This window comes from Meleagris gallopavo, chromosome 11 (assembly GCF_000146605.3).
Source record: "Meleagris gallopavo isolate NT-WF06-2002-E0010 breed Aviagen turkey brand Nicholas breeding stock chromosome 11, Turkey_5.1, whole genome shotgun sequence".
NCBI classification, from domain to species: domain Eukaryota; kingdom Metazoa; phylum Chordata; class Aves; order Galliformes; family Phasianidae; genus Meleagris; species Meleagris gallopavo.
Genome location: NC_015021.2, coordinates 4150469 through 4168657, shown reverse-complemented (window position 1 = coordinate 4168657; position 18189 = coordinate 4150469). Strand labels below are relative to the sequence as shown.

The 18189-nt window shown below is 37.6% G+C and overlaps 1 protein-coding gene across 1 annotated transcript in view; it reads left to right on the top strand.

The window, feature by feature from the left end:
* The window catches only part of LOC104912556 (E3 ubiquitin-protein ligase TRIP12-like), an 8697-nt gene extending 285 nt beyond the window's left edge, over positions 1–8412 (top strand). Inside the window, 10 exon segments of the mRNA XM_010716413.2 lie at positions 433–531; positions 1053–1167; positions 1349–1503; positions 1984–2148; positions 3116–3221; positions 3224–3279; positions 4071–4184; positions 5776–5870; positions 6013–6116; positions 7052–8412. Coding sequence (XP_010714715.2) covers positions 433–531; positions 1053–1167; positions 1349–1503; positions 1984–2148; positions 3116–3221; positions 3224–3279; positions 4071–4184; positions 5776–5870; positions 6013–6116; positions 7052–7248 — 1206 coding nt within the window. The 3' untranslated portion in view covers positions 7249–8412.
* The last annotated feature ends 9777 nt before the right edge of the window (positions 8413–18189 follow it).

The following is an 18189-nucleotide window of genomic DNA, read 5'->3' as shown; positions in this document are numbered from 1 at the left end:
TTTTTTAAGCCTGCCACTTACCCTACTAGGGAATATATGAGGGCAGGATAGAAATGTGTTTCCTTAAGTTGGCATCTTTGACTGTTTTCTATTTACACTGTGTTAGTTTAAGGTATGTAACATTGCATAGTAGCACTTCTTTACTAACTTGTAGTCCTTCTACCTGATTCTTAGCAGGAGTATTAAGTACCCATTCAGTTATGTAGCTGTAACTGTAAGATATAGTCTAATTTCAGTGGAACACTTCATTGCTTATTAGTCTTGATATAGGAGAAATGATCATTTTATTAAATTATTTCAGAATTGTTGAATTATGGAACTGCTAGAATGGGGTGAAAAGCTTGCATAACCAACTTTTTTCCTGTTGTAACTGCCTTGGGAACTGGGGCTTGCAGACATAATTTCACTACTTAAAACTTCTTTAATGTGTAGCGCACTGTGAACAGAGATGAGCTGTTGAAACAGGCAGAATCTGTGATGCAGGATCTAGGCAGTTCAAGAGCCATGTTGGAAATCCAGTATGAGAATGAAGTAAGTAATGTCAATGCAGTCTAATTTAACTCCTTTTAATTGAAGATTAATAAAAAAAAAGCTACAACTTTCCTAGAATGACCTAGTCAGACTCTTGATCCTTCCCACTGCTGTTCTGCAAAATTCTTAATTATCCCTCCTTCACTTGGTTATGATTTTTAGTTGCTAGAAGAAACTTTCTGATGTGTTGTTCTAAATTTCATGATCGGTCTTATTGTGAAGTATGTATTTTTTCTAAATCAAGGTGAAGCTGCATTTTTTTATGATCATTAGGTGGCAAATACTACTTCCCATTATTTTTATTATTCACTCTTTCTGAGCTATTGTTTTGTAAATGTTGTTAGTATAGTTATATTCTCTAGAGGCTTTTTGCAGCAGTCTTATAGTTAATCAAGAGTTACATTTCTTAGTGTAAGTCAGAATTTTGAAATTCAAACTGATCTAATGGACTCTTATTTACTTACTTATTTTTCTCCCCCCACCTTTTTCCTTCTCCTCCCTGCATTCTTTCTCTTCTTAAGGTTGGTACAGGCCTGGGCCCTACGCTAGAGTTCTATGCACTTGTATCTCAGGAACTACAGAGAGCAGACTTAGGCCTTTGGAGGGGAGAAGAAGTAACTTTAGCCAATCCAAAAGGTAAATGTTTTACTACCTCTAAATTATCAACTTTGTTCTTATATTGATTGTAAGACTGCAAATTCTTTCTTTTAATTTTATGTGTTTCAGACTATAATCATGGTAGTTTCTTGTCTAGAATGAGTCTCTCAGTGTATATGTTGAACTTATTTCCCTTCTGTCCCCTTCTCTCCCTCACTAGGAAGCCAAGAAGGTACCAAGTATATTCATAATCTCCAAGGCCTTTTTGCACTTCCTTTTGGTAGAACAGCTAAGCCAGCTCACATTGCAAAAGTTAAAATGAAGTTCCGCTTTCTGGGAAAACTAATGGCTAAGGCAATCATGGATTTTAGACTGGTGAGTTTAAAACAAAATGTTCTTCTAAAAGGTTTAAATTGGAAATAGGTTTTATTTTTTTTAACTGGGGAGAGATGTAGAAAGTTGCAAGGAACTATTTCTGGCTCTAGTAGTTTAGTTGGAGAAATGCAGCTGAGCTTTTTAATGGGAAAAGGGTAGTACATATTGAAGGACTTAACATGCATTTGCTTATTCTTTCCTCATTGTCTTAATGTTATGTGTTGCAGTCTTTCCAGTCTATTTCAGGATCACTTTGGAATCATTATTATACTGCCTGCTAACTTGCTGGGCAATCTAATGTATATGTTCTAAGCAGTCACTTCTGTTTGCTCAGTGGTAAATACCTTGGGTAAAAACACTGTTTTGGTATGTGAGAGAACTAAGAATTACTAGATAAAATCTAGATGTAATCAAGAGAAAACAATGAAAGATCACATTTTTAAAGTCTAACAGTTTGGTACTGAATGTTTTGGTTCATAGGTGGACCTTCCTCTTGGACTTCCTTTTTATAAATGGATGTTACGCCAGGAAACTTCTTTGACGTCGCATGACTTGTTCAGTATTGATCCAGTAGTAGCCAAATCAATATATCACCTTGAAGATATTGTAAGACAAAAGAAAAGACTTGAGCAGGACAAAACACAGGTAGGAAAGTAACTCTAGGGAAGGCAGAGTACATCTTCACATGCATTTGGATTTTGCAGTAGATATAAGTGTGTGTATGATAATGCTTATTAGTCCTAACTTCTAGTTTGCTTTGAAAAGGCTAACCAGCTTTAATATTGGGGGAGAAAAAAAGTGTTTTTTTTTGTACATAGAAAGATCTGGATTCATCAGTTGGTTTAGTCAATCTTTCAGACTTTCATAAAAATATTGTATTTTTTTCCTTACTGAAAAAGCTGTATGTGGATCTGTTGTCTGTTCACACATGGAGTCAATTTACAGGTTGTTTTACAGAAGCACTGGAATCCCAATTTCTTTTTTCAGTGTTATCTTAGCAGTAAATTTTACTATTTATAGTTACAGAGGAATGATGAAGATTTTTGGCACACATGCTCCTTTCTAGCATCTAATGTCAATAGGTTTAGGTGTTAATAACCTAATTTATATTCCTAATGCATCTGCTTTGTCACTAGTGAAGTTACTGCAAACGTGTGGGCCTCTGTTCCTCTTCATCTCCCTGTCTCACTCTTTCTCTTAATCACTGCTTTTAATTTATTAGCAAGTTAGAGAAACCTGATGGAAGGAAGCTGAAAAATGTCAGTATGAATGCCAAATATGAACGCTATTCATTATTCTAAGGAAAAAGCATAGCCAAGAGCTCTAACATGTTATACACCTCATTCTCCTGCAGCAGTGTTTCTAAATAAAAGACATTTGAGAAGTTGAAGTAATTCCAGAATTGCTAGTTTTATTGGTTGCGATAATTTATTTGGTTTGTCTTGGCTTACTGTTATGTATGATAAATACAGAGAAAGGCAAGGAGTACTGTAGCAGCAATATTCTTATAGAAATGCTGGTTGAAACTGTTTCAGAAGGCATAACTTTTTGTTAACATAAATAAGTTGTTCTCACTGGTTTTCACTTTGGATTTTTATTTTATTTTTTTTAGACCAAAGAAAGTCTACAGTATGCATTGGAAACTCTGACTATGAATGGCTGCTCAGTGGAGGATCTAGGGCTGGATTTCACACTTCCTGGGTTTCCTAATATAGAGCTGAAAAAGGGGGAAAAGATACACCGGTCACCATCCACAATTTAGAGGAGTATCTCAGAGTATGTAGAAAGCAAAGCTGGGACTGCAAAGTTTTTCATTTTAATTCTTCCTTACCTTAATTCATAGCAGATTATTTCTGTATGTATTTCAGTTCATTCTCATGAACTAGGAACAGCAATAGTTTTCTGATTGCTTCTGTTCTGTACTAGTTAATATAAACCAGAAACTTACTGACTCCAAAATCCAACTTCTTGAATCCTAGTCAGTGCACCTTGTTTTAAAATCCTGTGGCTTACAAAAATGAGACATTTCTATAATGGATATTTACAAATATGCTTTTCTGGATAAAAAGTATTGTAGTCAATGGTCTAATTTGAATTGTGGGCTTCTGGAGTTTCAATCTCTTGAAAGAGATTTAGATTTGCTTGAAAATATTTTGTTGAACAGGATCAGTTTAACCAGCTATTTTGAGTTCCAAGTGTTAGCTTTGTTTTTATCAAGAATAAAAGCTGTGTTGTTTACACTTGGCATATTTAGAGTATTCTAGATGTTAGGGTTGTTTGAACTCCAAATGACTTCTGCTAATCTACAGTGACAGGCTGCATAAGAGATTCTCTGCAACTATGTTGCACTGCACCTGCACACAGGCAGCACTACAGACTTCTGAATTAAGGCAAAGTGAGGCAATGCTGTAGAATAGCCCCATGAATTCATGTTCAAACATTGCTTCAACTGCACTGACTGTATGACTAGACTTACCTGGAGTTATTTTCTGCAGCTCTATTCTTCTGTACAGTTGTGATCATTCTGCACTTCATTTTTAATAACTTTTTTTGCTGTCCCTTTGCAGTTGGTTATATTCTGGGCACTTAATGAAGGTGTTGCCAGACAGTTTGATTCTTTTAGAGATGGATTTGAGTCAGTCTTCCCCCTCAGTCATCTTCAGTACTTCTATCCTGAGGAGGTTGGTAAAAGCATTCTTTAAGAATACATTTATAACCTGATTGCACTGGGTATGTCTTAATACAAACATCTGGAGAAAAGTAGTAGTCTTAAATATGCATATTTATATATTTGAGATTTCTTTGTTCAGTTTTTATTATGAAAAATGCAATTTTCTTGAAAGATGAGTATATCTGGCTTTTCTCAAAGAAAAAAAAAGGCTTCTGTTTATGTGTACTTGTTCTATTTTGTTATGGAAACTTTAATTCCTTTTATTGCCTCCTAACTATTCCTTTTAGTATGTCCTAATGGCTATGGGTGTGTATTTGGAGTTGGTCTTGATGCCTTTTTTTTTTTCCATCCCCATCACATTAGCTTTCTTGTAAAATTCTTATGCTCTTAGGCAAACTGAATTGAGACACACAACTAGGGCTGTCTGGACTAGAAAAGAGAATATTTTAGCACTTTGCCTTTGGGGAGTTCATTTGAAGGCTGTACTTCCAGGGGTTTGCTTATCTTCATCAACTCACACCTTTGACTTCAGGAAGAAATGCATGCTCTAAAACTTTCAGCCAAGCCTTCACGTAAAATCTTTGTTCTTGATGCTTTGCATTGTGAGGGTTTCTTAAAGCTTAGATCTGCAGCAAGTAGTGATTCTTTACAATTTTTTTGGTACTACTTTGAAGAAATACTACTATTTTTCTCTAGCAAATGTAAAGGTACTAAAAAAGTAAACTCTTTCTGAGACATGCCCTACTCAGGCTTCTCCTTTTTAAAGTATTTGTGATACGTGGGATTCTTTTCTGTCATTGTTTTATTTTAATGCCTGTTTTGTGATTGTAAATTTTCAAATATTAATGTTGTTCCATTGCTTATCTACAAATACAGTTGAAAAGTAAGCAGCAGGAGTAGTCTGAGTTGTAAGATATCTCGTCTTTAATAGGACAGTGATGGGTGATCTTAAGTTCTGTTGCTCATTATTTATAAACCCTTCCTAAGTAATTATAAAGAACTTAACATAGAAGGACATCTGTAGAAGCTCTCAGTCTTTGGCTATAGCCTGTCAGCTGCCCAAGTGCATAGAAAGAGTAGGTGCAATAAGCTGACGTAAACCAAAGGAAAATAACAAAACACAAACACTGCTCTTACCCCCTCAAAAAAACATAAGTCAAGAACTAACCCAACAACCTTGCTGACAGAAACACCTAATAATTATTACTGCTTTTTCTCTCTGAGAAGAGAGCAGTTTTCTAAAAACAACACCAACAAAAACACAACAAAATTAGTGTAAATACTATCCTTCCTATTCCCTATATGTCAGTGAACTTGCAAAATATGTCAAATGTTAAGGTGGTTTGGCAGTTTTCAGTTCTCCAGTATAAATTACTTATTGAGAGCAGTTGTCTGCTCTAAAATATGTGCCACATTTCAGGTGGTGGTGCAGAGGCAGATTCAGCAAATGAGGCTGTCACTGGGCTTGACGCATTGCATTCTGTAGCAAGCTATTGCAGAAAGTAGAATATTTTCTTACTACTGTAGTAGCTGTTAGAACAGACGTTATTAACTCTGCATTGATTTCTAAAGGGGAAAAATATATTTTTTAAACTTTACAGTTGGAGCAACTCTTATGTGGCAGCAAAACAGACACATGGGATGCCAAGACCTTAATGGAATGTTGCAGGCCAGATCACGGTTATACACATGACAGGTAATATGGTGTTAGTCTGTTTTTTAAATCTAAATATACACTTAAGCAATGGGAATTATGAAATGTATTTGAAATACATATATTGAAATATAATATGCAATTGTTTTCACTCTGAACAAAAGTTGTCTTTTTTTCCCTTTAGTCGAGCAGTGAAGTATCTCTTTGAAATTCTCAGTAGCTTTGATAGTGAGCAGCAGAGACTGTTTCTTCAGTTTGTGACTGGTAGTCCCAGGCTGCCAGTAGGAGGTAGGTTCTGTTTTGCTGTACATCAAATTGAAATGAGTGGTGTCTTTCAGAATAAGTGGATTACTTCAGTAAAGGGGAAATAAAATAATTGCTTATTTTACAGCTTTGTATGTTTGCTGTTTCTACGTTTTGAATTGTCTGGATAGATGCAGGTAGAATTAGATACTGAATTTGGCATTCATCTCATCACTTTATTTGAGCAACTCTCATGGTTACCAGATAACCTCCTAGAGGACAGAAATAATTCAGACTTAATTTAAACAAAACCAAAAATTCTTAGTACTATATTTGTTTTATAAGAGGTGTATATTTTAAGCTGTGATGACAACAAAACGATGCATTGCTTCCTGGAAACAAATGTTTCTTACCTAGCAAAGAAACAGTACTTGCATAAAGATAAACTTTAATTACTCCTCTTCTGAATTTCAGAATTTAGACAAGAGGTAGTGAGGGGGAAACACCTAAGGAATTCACTGTCTTTGCTAGGGATCACTAGTAGATACCTTTTGCCACCCTTTTGGCTGAATGTTTTGCAAGTAAAAACAACATCTCCATTACTTCTCTGCTTTTTCTAGTTAAAGGAAGAGTTTGTTAAATAAAAGTTGATTTAAAAGAAAAAAAGAAGTTTTTTGGGAGAGACAGTATAGACAGGATTGAAGGTTACAAGTACAAAAACCTTTGCTGGAGAAAATGAGGTACAACAGTCATAACTTCTGATAATCTTAGAAACTGCATATGGAAATAATGTGTTGTGTTTTTAACACACAAATTCTTCCACAGTTAATGCTGGAATGCTAATCTACAGAAAGGATTTTTGGCTTGCTCTGTGGCCTTGTTAAGTCATACATTACACTTCTAAAAGCACAGACTGAGAACCCAGTTGTAAAATCTGTGCTTCTGTCACTGTCATTCTGAATCTCTTCTCTTGTTAATAGGCTTTCGAAGTTTGAATCCTCCACTGACAATTGTACGGAAGACATTTGAGTCTACAGAGAATCCAGATGACTTCTTGCCCTCAGTAATGACTTGTGTGAACTATCTCAAATTGCCGGACTATTCAACTATTGAGATAATGCGTGAAAAACTCTTGATAGCTGCAAGAGAAGGGCAGCAGTCATTCCATCTTTCCTGATCACAATGAAAAATGCAATGTCTGCCTGTTACAGCAAAAGAGAAACTCATGATTCTTTTCTAAATATATCACCTGAGTCAAGGAAACGTGTTACGCCTTCTTGTTGTAGAAAAACGGCTTGCAGATTATAAACAAAGACACTTGGTTGATATTCATTAAAGGCCCCTATGGACTTAAAATGTTCAGGCCCTAAAAAGTTGTTGTGACAAGGTTTCTTTAGCAAGTTCTTGTTTAAATTATCATTTATTTGACGAGTGAAGTTTTTAACTTGCTTTGCTGTGTGAAATTTAAAAAGGGATGTTTTTCCAGGCTGGAACAATAAATGTCGCTGTGCAGTTTAATACTGGGCTGTGTGTATCCATCTAGCTGAAGTCTGAAATTTTTCCTCCAAAGACAACTTTTGTACATAAGTACAGAAATTAAAATACACCATGTATTTGACGAATCTAGTTTAGTAGACTAGTTCTGTGTACCCTCACCTGCCTCTAATTTTACCCATCCTCATGTATTGTCTGATGTGCAATTCACTTGGTTCTTTTGTGTGCAACATTCAACAATTGTTATGTTTTGGCTCGTGAGCATTTAATTGCTCCATGCCTCTTTCTCTGATTAAGATAATTTAAATTTTACTGAAATCAAATATATATTGTCAATATAATTCAGCCTTTGTAACTAGGTAGAACCTTTCTTATAGCATAGTTTACTGTAGTGGTAGGATATACTGGTGGAAGTCTTCACCAGTCGGCGCTCTAGAGCTGTTTACACAGTGATTCAGGCAGCAGAGGCCTCTTACTAGAGGCTGGGAAGATTTTCATGTAGTTCAAGTCCCAACAGTTTGGGCTGGCCAGTGTGTATTGTGGTAAGGCCAGAGCATTTTGAATTGATGTAAAGTTTTTTTAAAAGACAAATTAATTGTTTAATTCCCTGTTTGAGTAAACAGTTTTCTTGTTCTTGATCTAAGTTCTGGGTTACTTTTGTAGTTTTTTTTTCTCCCCTCAGCGCTAGCTTGGATCAAACAGTTCAGCCTTTGTCTTTTGACACAGATAAAGCACCTGTAAGCAATGCTCTGTCCAACTGTTTTATGTGCTGATTTCTCAAATCTGCAATAATTTACTTCATCAGGTTAATGTTTTTACCTGAATATAAATAAAAAAGTTTGCTTCACCTTTTTGTTCATAGTTTTGTACTGTATGCATAAAGTTCAATTGTGTAAATTACTGTAATGCAAGTAAATCATCCTAAATCTACTTGGCTAACAGCCTGCAACTTGTGGATGATTTGCAGTTAAAACAAGACCTTTTAAGACCTCCAACTTAGAGGGAATTTTTTTTCCCTGTTTCTGGGTTCAAAGAATGGGCGATTACATATCATCCTGTGATGCACCTGCTATGTAGCCCATCTCTATGAAAATATGATAGTTAATTACTTTTATTCAACTTTGAGAAATCAAAATTCATTTCAGTGCTTAGCAATTGTTAAGTTCTGGTTAATCAGGCTAGCATTTCCCCTAAACTAACAGTACCAAGTTTTCTTTTATCTAGCTCAAGAACTTGTACTTTCAGAATATGTATCTCAATCCATGTATTGGACATTCTTACAGTGAACATTCACAGAATTACATGTGGTTGCTCATACCAGTGCAACTGAAGTGTAATTAATGATGCAAATCTGTCATGAGCATGAGTAGAATGTGAAATCCTTGCACAAAGAACCTGATAACTGAACAGTTTCTTCTCTGGTATTAAAGCTGAAAGAAGGCGCTTCACACTGTACATACAATGGTAGCGCACAGTGCGGCATAGTTTTCATAAAACTTCAAGGCAGTGTTTAAACTATGGACTGGTGTTTAAATTGTTCTGATAACTTGATCAAACTGAGCACAAAGAAGTGTTTATAGTGTGTGGATAGCAATTTGTTCATTTTTTTAAGGTTCTATATTTTAAAAAAAAACTGACTTTTGTGTATAAAAAAAGCTAATATTTTGTATTAAAATATCATGTGTATTGATATTTTTTTTTACCCCTGTTGTCTCCCTCTAGAATCTGGCTTTCATCGACTTTGAGATGTTTTCAAATTTGCTATAAAGCCATTTGTGTAACTCTGTTTCACTGGGAAAATAAGTTGTTGGTTGCCTGTTTTAAAAGGAAGGGAAAAAAAATAGTGCCTCCAATGGCAAGTGATTGATGTTGTCCTGGCTGTCATTTGCAGTACAGGCCAAGGATGTAGCTGGCCTGAAAATAATTTAAACCCTTTTAGTTGACACTTCCTTCCCACTGCTAAGGCAGCTTTTAGTGCACTGGCAGAATGGTCTGTCTTTAAAGGTAGCAGGTTGTAAGAATGAACTGAAGAGAGTTAGGTTGCGTGGCTGCACTACTTCCTGAGCGGAGATGTAACTGCAAGTGGGGAACCTGCAGCGGGGTGGGGCAGGATGTTACATGTTACCTCTTTTCAGGAACTTCAAGGGAGAATTTTGCTAAAATCAGCTGTAGATGTGCTCTGATGCCTGCTATGGACTGTAGTCTCGGAAGAATGTGTCGTCTGTTTAGGAATGAGCTGGTTTCTGTACCTCTGTCTTAGAATTGAGACTTTTTCTTAACGTGGTAAAATTCAACTAGTTTTGATGAACAATGTATCAGTTACGGAGTTGGATGAGTTTCACACCCTTCAGAATGATTTTACTGCTGCTATCATCAGTTCACGAAGAAAGTGCCACATGAGCACTGCTAAAACTGAGCAGTGGTGTTTTCTTTTTGTAAGGAACATTTGATTAGTGCTATGTCTGAAATAAAATCAATAAGTTATAGTGGGGAAAAAAAAATCCATAGAAAAAAATCCATAGAAAAAAGTACAAGAATTAGCTCAAAGCATTACTAAAATTCCCATGCCTGGTGCCAAACTTGATCAGGTGGTACAACTTCACATGCAGGCTGCTTACATAATGTAATTGGTGAGGATCTCCCTTCGAAAGAAACCCTCCACCACATGTCTTCCTCTGTTATGAGCTTTCTTCGGCTACAAAGGTGGGTGCCTTGGTTGTGATTGTTGACATTCCAAGTGCTTGGGTCACTTGTGGCCAGTTCTCCAGCAGTGACAGGAGGTAGGTATGTCACCTACAGAGTTCCTGGGCCCCGTCCCACCTGTTCTCAGTAACCTGTCTTCAAATACGTAGTAACAGTTCCCATCCTGTAGGGCAGAAAAGGCTTGTCTAAAGTTGAATTAGCGCAGGAAAAGTCAGATTTGTTGACACACTACAATTAAAAGTTTGGAAGAGGAAAAAGGTCTAAAGTGGGCCTTTGTAAGGCTTGCCTTTTTTTTTTGTTGTTGTTGTTGTTCTTTACTTTTCTAGTTTCTTGAAGGCTTGAGCTACACAACCTCTTTGTTATGTTTACTGAGTTGTAGAGTTCTTTCTGTGGTGTCATAAGGAATGTGCCTCCAACTTGCTGTTTCTCTCCTAACTCTTAACAGATCTGCTCAGCTTAGTGGCTGGCTGCCCCAAGGGTAGGAGTAGACACCTCCATGCAGTGTTCCACCTGCAGAATGGTAAACTGCACACGTTTTTCAATATTGTGTATTTATCAACTGGGAAATTAATTTCACAGCTCTACAGTTTGAGCGCAAAGACTTTCAGTGGGCTAATGTAGAATATTCCTTCACAGAAATGCCACGTCTGTGTCTTCTGATACTGAATTGTGGATGTACCAAGCAGAAATCTTTTGTGGGTGGTGTGGTGGAGGAAGAACTAGTTTGGGGTTTCTTTCCTTTGCTCTGTGCACTTGGGAGTTCTGAAATCTTGAACTGTAAGTTGAAGAACTAAGTAGTGTGTGTGTGCATGTGTGTGTGAAGCAATTAAGATGGGTCCAGTATTTTCAAGACACTAGGATTTAAAAAAAAAAAAAGTCCAGATAGGTCTTGTAGTCATAGTATTGTAGCAACTTCCACAAATGCCTTTAAAAAAAAGGAAAACATAAAATAAATAAATAAATAAATAAAAAAACAACCTGGGGAGACTTGAAAATGGAGACCCTCTCTCCCAGTTAAAAAGGTGAGAAGGGGTATTCCAACTCCTGTGACATCTTAATCATCTTACACTTAAGAAGGAAACTGTCCATTTTAAGCTGTAAGTAGCATGGGAGGCAGGAGGAGGTGAGAAGTGTTAGGATTTCTTACTCCCCCTTATTTTTTCCCTGCTTTTAATCCTAGCCTGTGGCTTTTGTTGAGTCTTCATTAGAGACTGCAGATAGGTGACACTGTGAGTACTGTCTCTTTTTTTTTTTTTTGAGAATACAAACAGGAAAGGAAGAAGTTTCCATTTCTGCAGGTAAACTTAAATGCCATCATATTGAAAACCAATAATGAAGTTATATAAACAGTTATTTCCCAAAGATGCACACAAAAGAAAGTTAGATAAGATCATAAGATTTCATTAGGTGTTGGATGGCATTCTAGGCTGTTATCTGCTTTTAACTGTCCTGAGTGTGGGATTCTACTGGAAGAGAAGTTGAGTTTTTAAGTTCCTATCCTCACATGTAAAATTACTGCAGTAAGTTAGCAACAAAATTTTTGGCAAATATGTAACTGTAAATGACACTTAAATTTAGAGGCATTCAATGTAGGAGCTAGATACTATGGAATCATACTTTGCTATTTTGCAGAAGTCTGTCCTCTAGTTCTGCAGTTCCATTGCTACCGCTTTATCTCCCACTCCTCTCGTGGCTGTTTCTGCTGGTGGATGAGCTTAAATATCAAAAGGACCCAGTGTAGTTGTACCTGATAGCAAGGATCAACATCGCAGATGCTTAGTGAAGTAAGGCCTGTGTTTTCAGGAAAGACAGGGACCTCAATGTGCTTTGTGGTCAGTCAGGAAGTAAGTTGTAAAAGGAAAAAAAAACAAAACAAATGTTGTTCGGTTGAGGAGGGCCTTGAGCATACTAGATTGAGATATTAGGGCAAATATCATGTGTTGCTTTACTCTTCCTTTAACGGCCATCCATGTATTCTGTGCTAAGTGTAGGCTTGGTCTGACTGCGGCTCCTTTCTTTTTTTCCCCACTCTTTAGGACATGTATGCAGAAGGCTCTTTGGCAGGCAGGTGGTGCAAAGCATGATCTGGAAATAGATCAGGTCATCTATGGGGGAGCACTTTTATTTCCCCACCTCTCCTACCAACCTGGTACTGCAGATCATTATTTTTTTCAGAAGTGTTAAGAGACTTGGTTAAAAAATAAAATTCCAATTAATTGCTTCCTTCCTGAAGTCAGCATTTCCCACAGTCCTATTCTCTGCAGTATATTCCTCATATAGCAGTATTTAGTTTTTGTCTTCATTTGGTGGCTGAGTATGCTTAATTTACTGATGAGTATTGATGTTACTAATGACTCAGGTGTCACGCGTTTGTTATCTCTTTGGCATGCAAAGGAGCAAGCTTTATTTAGCAATGTTAAAAGCACAAATGCTATTCAGAAAGGGATGGAAGAAGGATGGGAGCAAAGTTATTCAACAGCAAAATTATTCCAGCTTTAGTAACACTGAATTTGGAGACCAAACTTCCAATTTAAGGCCAGCAACATCACCTTCCTCTAGTAGAATTGAAATGAGAGATAAAGGGATTGACTAGCTGGAGAGCAACTCTACTGAAAAGGGTTGAATTTAGGTCAGCAGCATGCCCTGGCAGCAAAGAAAGGCAATAGCATCCTGTGCTGCACTCACAGGAGCACAGCTGCTGGATTGAGAGAAGGGATTATCCCCCTCTGCTCCTCAGACCTGGAGGTATTGTGCAGCCTCCATCCCTGGGCTTTTAAAGACCCAACTGTATAAATCTGTTTTTACTAAAACATGTTGCAGTTTCAAAATTAGCTGACTGTATTTAGAACTTAAAATCAAAACTGCATGTGTGCATTTAACCAAAAATCAGAAAGAAGTTGATACTCATCAGAAATAGTCTCCCTCTGTTTCACGTGGCAACACAATCCTATCAATTTATGTTCAATAGAATGAATGTATATACAGAGAGAAGCTTTCTAAATTTTCCAACAGAATGAAGGGAAATACTAAGGTCTCTGCAGCTGCAAACTTGAGTAATTTTCAGCTTTATAAGGCTCTGTTTCAACCAACAGTTAACTACAGGTCTTAATTGATTGTAAGAGTAGTAAAAAGAAGTTAAAAGGATTTAACATCCAGAAGCCTATTCTGGCATCTTAATTGTCTTCAGTATTTAGTGGTACACTCCTGAACACACCAATGTTTTGGTGTTGTTTTGGCTCAGAGTTTCTCTGTCACAGCAGGTAGTTGTCACCTCCAACTCCTTCCAGAATAAGTAGTTAAGATGATTTCACAGCAATTATGGAGATTCCATACACAGGATTTTCTAGACAGAACAATTTTCACAGGCATTGACTGAAAATAATGTCTAGAACTTGCCTGAAAATTGAAAGATTAGGTAAAATTAGGAATGTACAATGCAAAAGACTAGAAAAGTTCTGTTCCTTGTATGTAATTTGAATAGGCCAATGTTAACAGTAATGCTTTATGCCCATGCTGGTGTTCCAGGTCTCTCTTACCATGTTATATAATTAATCTCCTGCTTTATTGTGTTACTGACCAACTTTTAGCAATATCCACCTGTAAAATACATCTAACAAAAGTTTACTGTGCAGTTAATAGAGTTTTAGCTGTGATCCTGTGGGAAAAGAAAGAGATTCAGATCATGTTTGAAATCAGATGCACGTTTTTCTGAAGGCATTATATATTGCAGTTCTCAACAATATTTGATATTGGTTTTGATAGCAGTAGGATGCCTGATTTTGAGTTAACATAGTGTTAGCAGCTAGAGCTGAGAAGATCATGTAAGATTTCCCTCTGTGTTGATAGATGGTTGGATCTTCGTTATTGCTTTTTCATGGAAAATACTTGTAATGAGAATGACAGTGGGGGAAAAAACTAAAAACAATTAATGGTAGAACAATGGCTTATTATACTAAGAACATATATGCTTCATGACATAACAAAATTGGCCCTTTGAGATAGCTCCTGCCTTAGATAGTCTCTGACAGCACTGATCTCTTAAAATACAATATTTACTTCCAAAAACATGACTGGGTAACATACAAGAGAAATTAATAAGCAGAACAGACAATGTTGCAATCAATCCTTCAACTTGAATGTGGAAGCACCATTACTAGAATAAACAAAATAAAAACGCTACCAATTTCATACAGCTATGTTTCTTCTGTTAGCATTGTTATCAATGCAACATTCATTTCGTTACAGCAACTGTCCAATTTTTGGTTTTCTATTCATGTTCTTTCACATGTTCTTTTTTTTTTTTTAGCAATCTTATACACAAACACATTCAACTGCAGCCTTTGTTCTACTGATTTACTTGTTTTATTTCTCTGCACTGGAGAAGACTATTCCTGACCAAATGCCAGTCTAACACCACTTATGTCCAGATGTTTAATACCCCTAAGTCCACAATAATGCTTTTAATCACTGGACACTTTATTTATTCTAATACAACAATCCCACAATCCTTCCTGGCCTCAAAAACAAATTCTCTCATTCATAATGGATCTAAATACGCTGATTTTTTTCTGCTTAGCAGGCTTCTCTGATCTGCATACATTTTTCAATGAACATATAGCCTTTATGTAATTGGTATTTTTGTTTAGCTTCATTTTCCTAATTGGCAAAGACAATTTATTCACAATTGTTTTTTCACAATTAAAGGATTGATATACAGCTCATTTTTAGCCAATGGCTTTGCTTGTGTCAACCATCTCTTTTTGTCATGTATATTTCTTATCTCTTTTCTCCACCATGTACAAGGTTCTTATCTTTCTACATTCCAAAAAAGGAACTTCTCCTGTTCTTCATCTTGCAACTGTACATATTCTCAAGTTACCTCAGCCACCTTCAAATTTAACTTTAAAAACCTGTGCCACACCCAAAAAAAGGTGATGGTCAATGACAACTGCTGTCTATGCTGATGGCTTATTCTTATTGTTCAATTGTGTCCTTCGTGCTGTCCTGTATTTCTGTAATGCCTGGCTTTCCCCTTTCTTGTGTAATGCAAAGCAAATAACATATTGTTGATTTCTTATTATCTTGTAAGACTTTATGAACATACTATGGAGTGTAGAAAACAGCACTGTACAACGTCACACAATATTGTGTAGTATTCTGATTTTCAACGATTCAGATGTGAAAAGGTCCATTCTTGTGTTTAAGAGTCAAACAGGTGGTACCCCCAGAAGAAGCAGGAAGAGCCAAAGTATCTTTGGTAAGAATATTTATACTGACAACAACTAAGTAACTGAAACTGCCAACTGCCTTATTCCATCTGCGTTCTTGAAAAGCTAAAATTACTAGATAATGAACAATGTTTAATGGATTTGAGAAAATCTTTTCTCTCAAAAAGTTAAAAATTCCTAGCAGATGATAAATCTTTGGCTTCTAAGATGCTGCACACAGAAAGGACAAAAATCTCCCCACTAGAAAGTAGGTGCGAGCTGAGGAGAGGTGAGGAAAATGTCAGTTGCAACTTGACCAAAACATCAGGGAGGGAATCATTAAAGTTGGAAAAGATCATCTAGTCCTATCAGGTACTGTTGGGAAAGCTTTAACACAACAACTCTCATCTAAATAGCTCCTACACTAGTAAAGAGCAAGCTAACTAAACCAGGAGGTTTTAAAAGAACGCATCAGCATTTGAAAAAAGATCACTGTTGTAATGGGGGGACACTTAAAGCACATAACTTCCCCTTGGGAAATCAGAGATTCTTGTTCCTCACTAAATATTTAAACAGAACAGAAGGATGAGGGGGGGAAAAAACGCCCTGCAAAATCTCCTTCAAGCCACCAGAGGATGAGTACTCCTACATCAAAATAAGTCGTTAAGCTGTAATGTAGCTTAGCTTATTAGCGTCTTAGATGCTAGAATTTGAATTGTATTATGTCTAATAAGTGTAAATGAAGCAGACAGTTTGAATCCTTGCTGAATATTTCAATTAGCAATTTGTTTGTGGAGGGCTGACTAATATTATTTAAACTATGTGTATCGGAACATTAAAATGCATAAAAAGGCACAGCATCTTAGAAAAATCATTAGATAATTAGCTAAGCATAATATTTTCCGTTGTATAGTTAAATATTTATTTATGAAAGTGAAATGTATAATGCAAACATTGGTTGTATATTCTGTAAAAAGAGGGCCACACAGGTGATACAGGTATGCCATGATTTGTCAGATGTGTCGACCAGTTTAGTTTTCAGTTGTTCTCTTCTGCAAATACCGTACTCCTACATCAACAGAACTCAGTATCTGGTCTAGCTGTTGGTCTTGAAACTACTTTTTCCAACACTTTCTTAATATACTTAAGTATAAGACATAGGTTGAAGCTCCATCAGGATTAGTGAACCCTCTGAGGGTACAAAGAACAGGGGTTCAGATGTCCTGCCCTTTACAAAGGTCAGCCAGGGGAAGAGCTTGAGCCAAGAGAAAGAGATGAAGTTAGAGAGTAAAACACCTTTCCAGCTTGCGGCGCTGGTTTGCTCTATGAGACAGTCAGAGAACACTATGAAAGTTGCAGTTAACAACTATTTTTGAAAAGCTGTGTGGGAGGGTGAAGTCCTGAGAGACTATGAAAGGGCCAACGTTTTTTGACTGAACAGGAGGACACAGAATTACAGTGCAGCTGCTTTGAAACCTAATAGCTACAGAATTCCAGGCTGTGTGTAGCAGCCATTTCAGAGCACTGAGAAGGTGGCGAGGAGCAGCCTCTGCAGACTTATCAGGAACAAATCATGTCAAACCACGTTATTTTCATGTAGAACAAGGCAGTAGATTTTGTGGGTGGAATGGAACAAACAGTTGTTATAACTTGACACGGCTGTGGCCTTTGGCATCGATTACCGTCATATTGCTGGAACAAGCTTAGCAGATTAGGATTTCTTTTTTCTTACTGTGCAAGATGATAGCAAAAATTGTTTGGAAAAAATACTACAAAACAATCAGTAGTGGTTCAGTTCTAAATTGGAAGAATGTCCTCCAGTTCCTTTTTTTTCCCTTTTGTTTCTGGGGTATGACAGTGATCGCTAAGGAAGACGAGCTGTGCTGGTAAGTACAGCAGTTTTCCTGGGCCAACACAGAAGGAGCTCCAATAAACATTGTTAGAAAAAGGTAACCTTAAGGAGGAGATAGCTGTAATCTAAAGAAGCAGCTTAATAAGAGTACGTATATTGCCTCGCTTTATTTATTCGTATCACCGCAGTGCCTGCGGGTGAGCGCAGCACCGGCCCGCCGTCATCTGGGACCGACGGGAGCCGGATCGGCTCCATCTGATCGGCCCGGTGAGCTCGGAGCGAGGGGAGCGGAGCCAGCAGGGGGAGCCGGCGCGGCACAGATCTGTGGCTGAAAGGCACTCGGAGTAACCCAGGCAGCAAGGCGGCTCGTCAGGTAACCGAGCAGCAACGAGGGTTCACCTCAGCCCGGCTGCAGGGATCCGCTACGGCATTCAGGCGGCGCCGGCCCGTCCTGCACCCCCGGCTCCATCAGCGTTGCCCGTCATTTCTGGCCCTGACGCGCCTTCAGCCGTTACTTGTGGAGAGGTGCTGAGGTTTACACAGGCTGCGCCCCGGTGCTGCCGCCAATGTCAGTTGCTACGGGTTTTAACACTTTTGCCGAAGCAGCTGCCCGGAAGGTCGGGAAATGCAGCTAACCTTCACGCTGCCCCTTATCTGCTTCATGGAGAAAACGTAGAAGTTCACTTTCTAAAGCTCGTTATTCCCTCGTTCTGTGGTTTTATGCTATCTTCCTCTCCTTCGGTCTTTACCTAGCTCTAGTAGCGGCAGATGACACGTGTGAGCGAAGCAACAACCAAAAAGCGAACGCGAAGTTCTGCACCAGGATTTGATTTACAGGGGCGTGCGCTGAACCCAGGGCCGC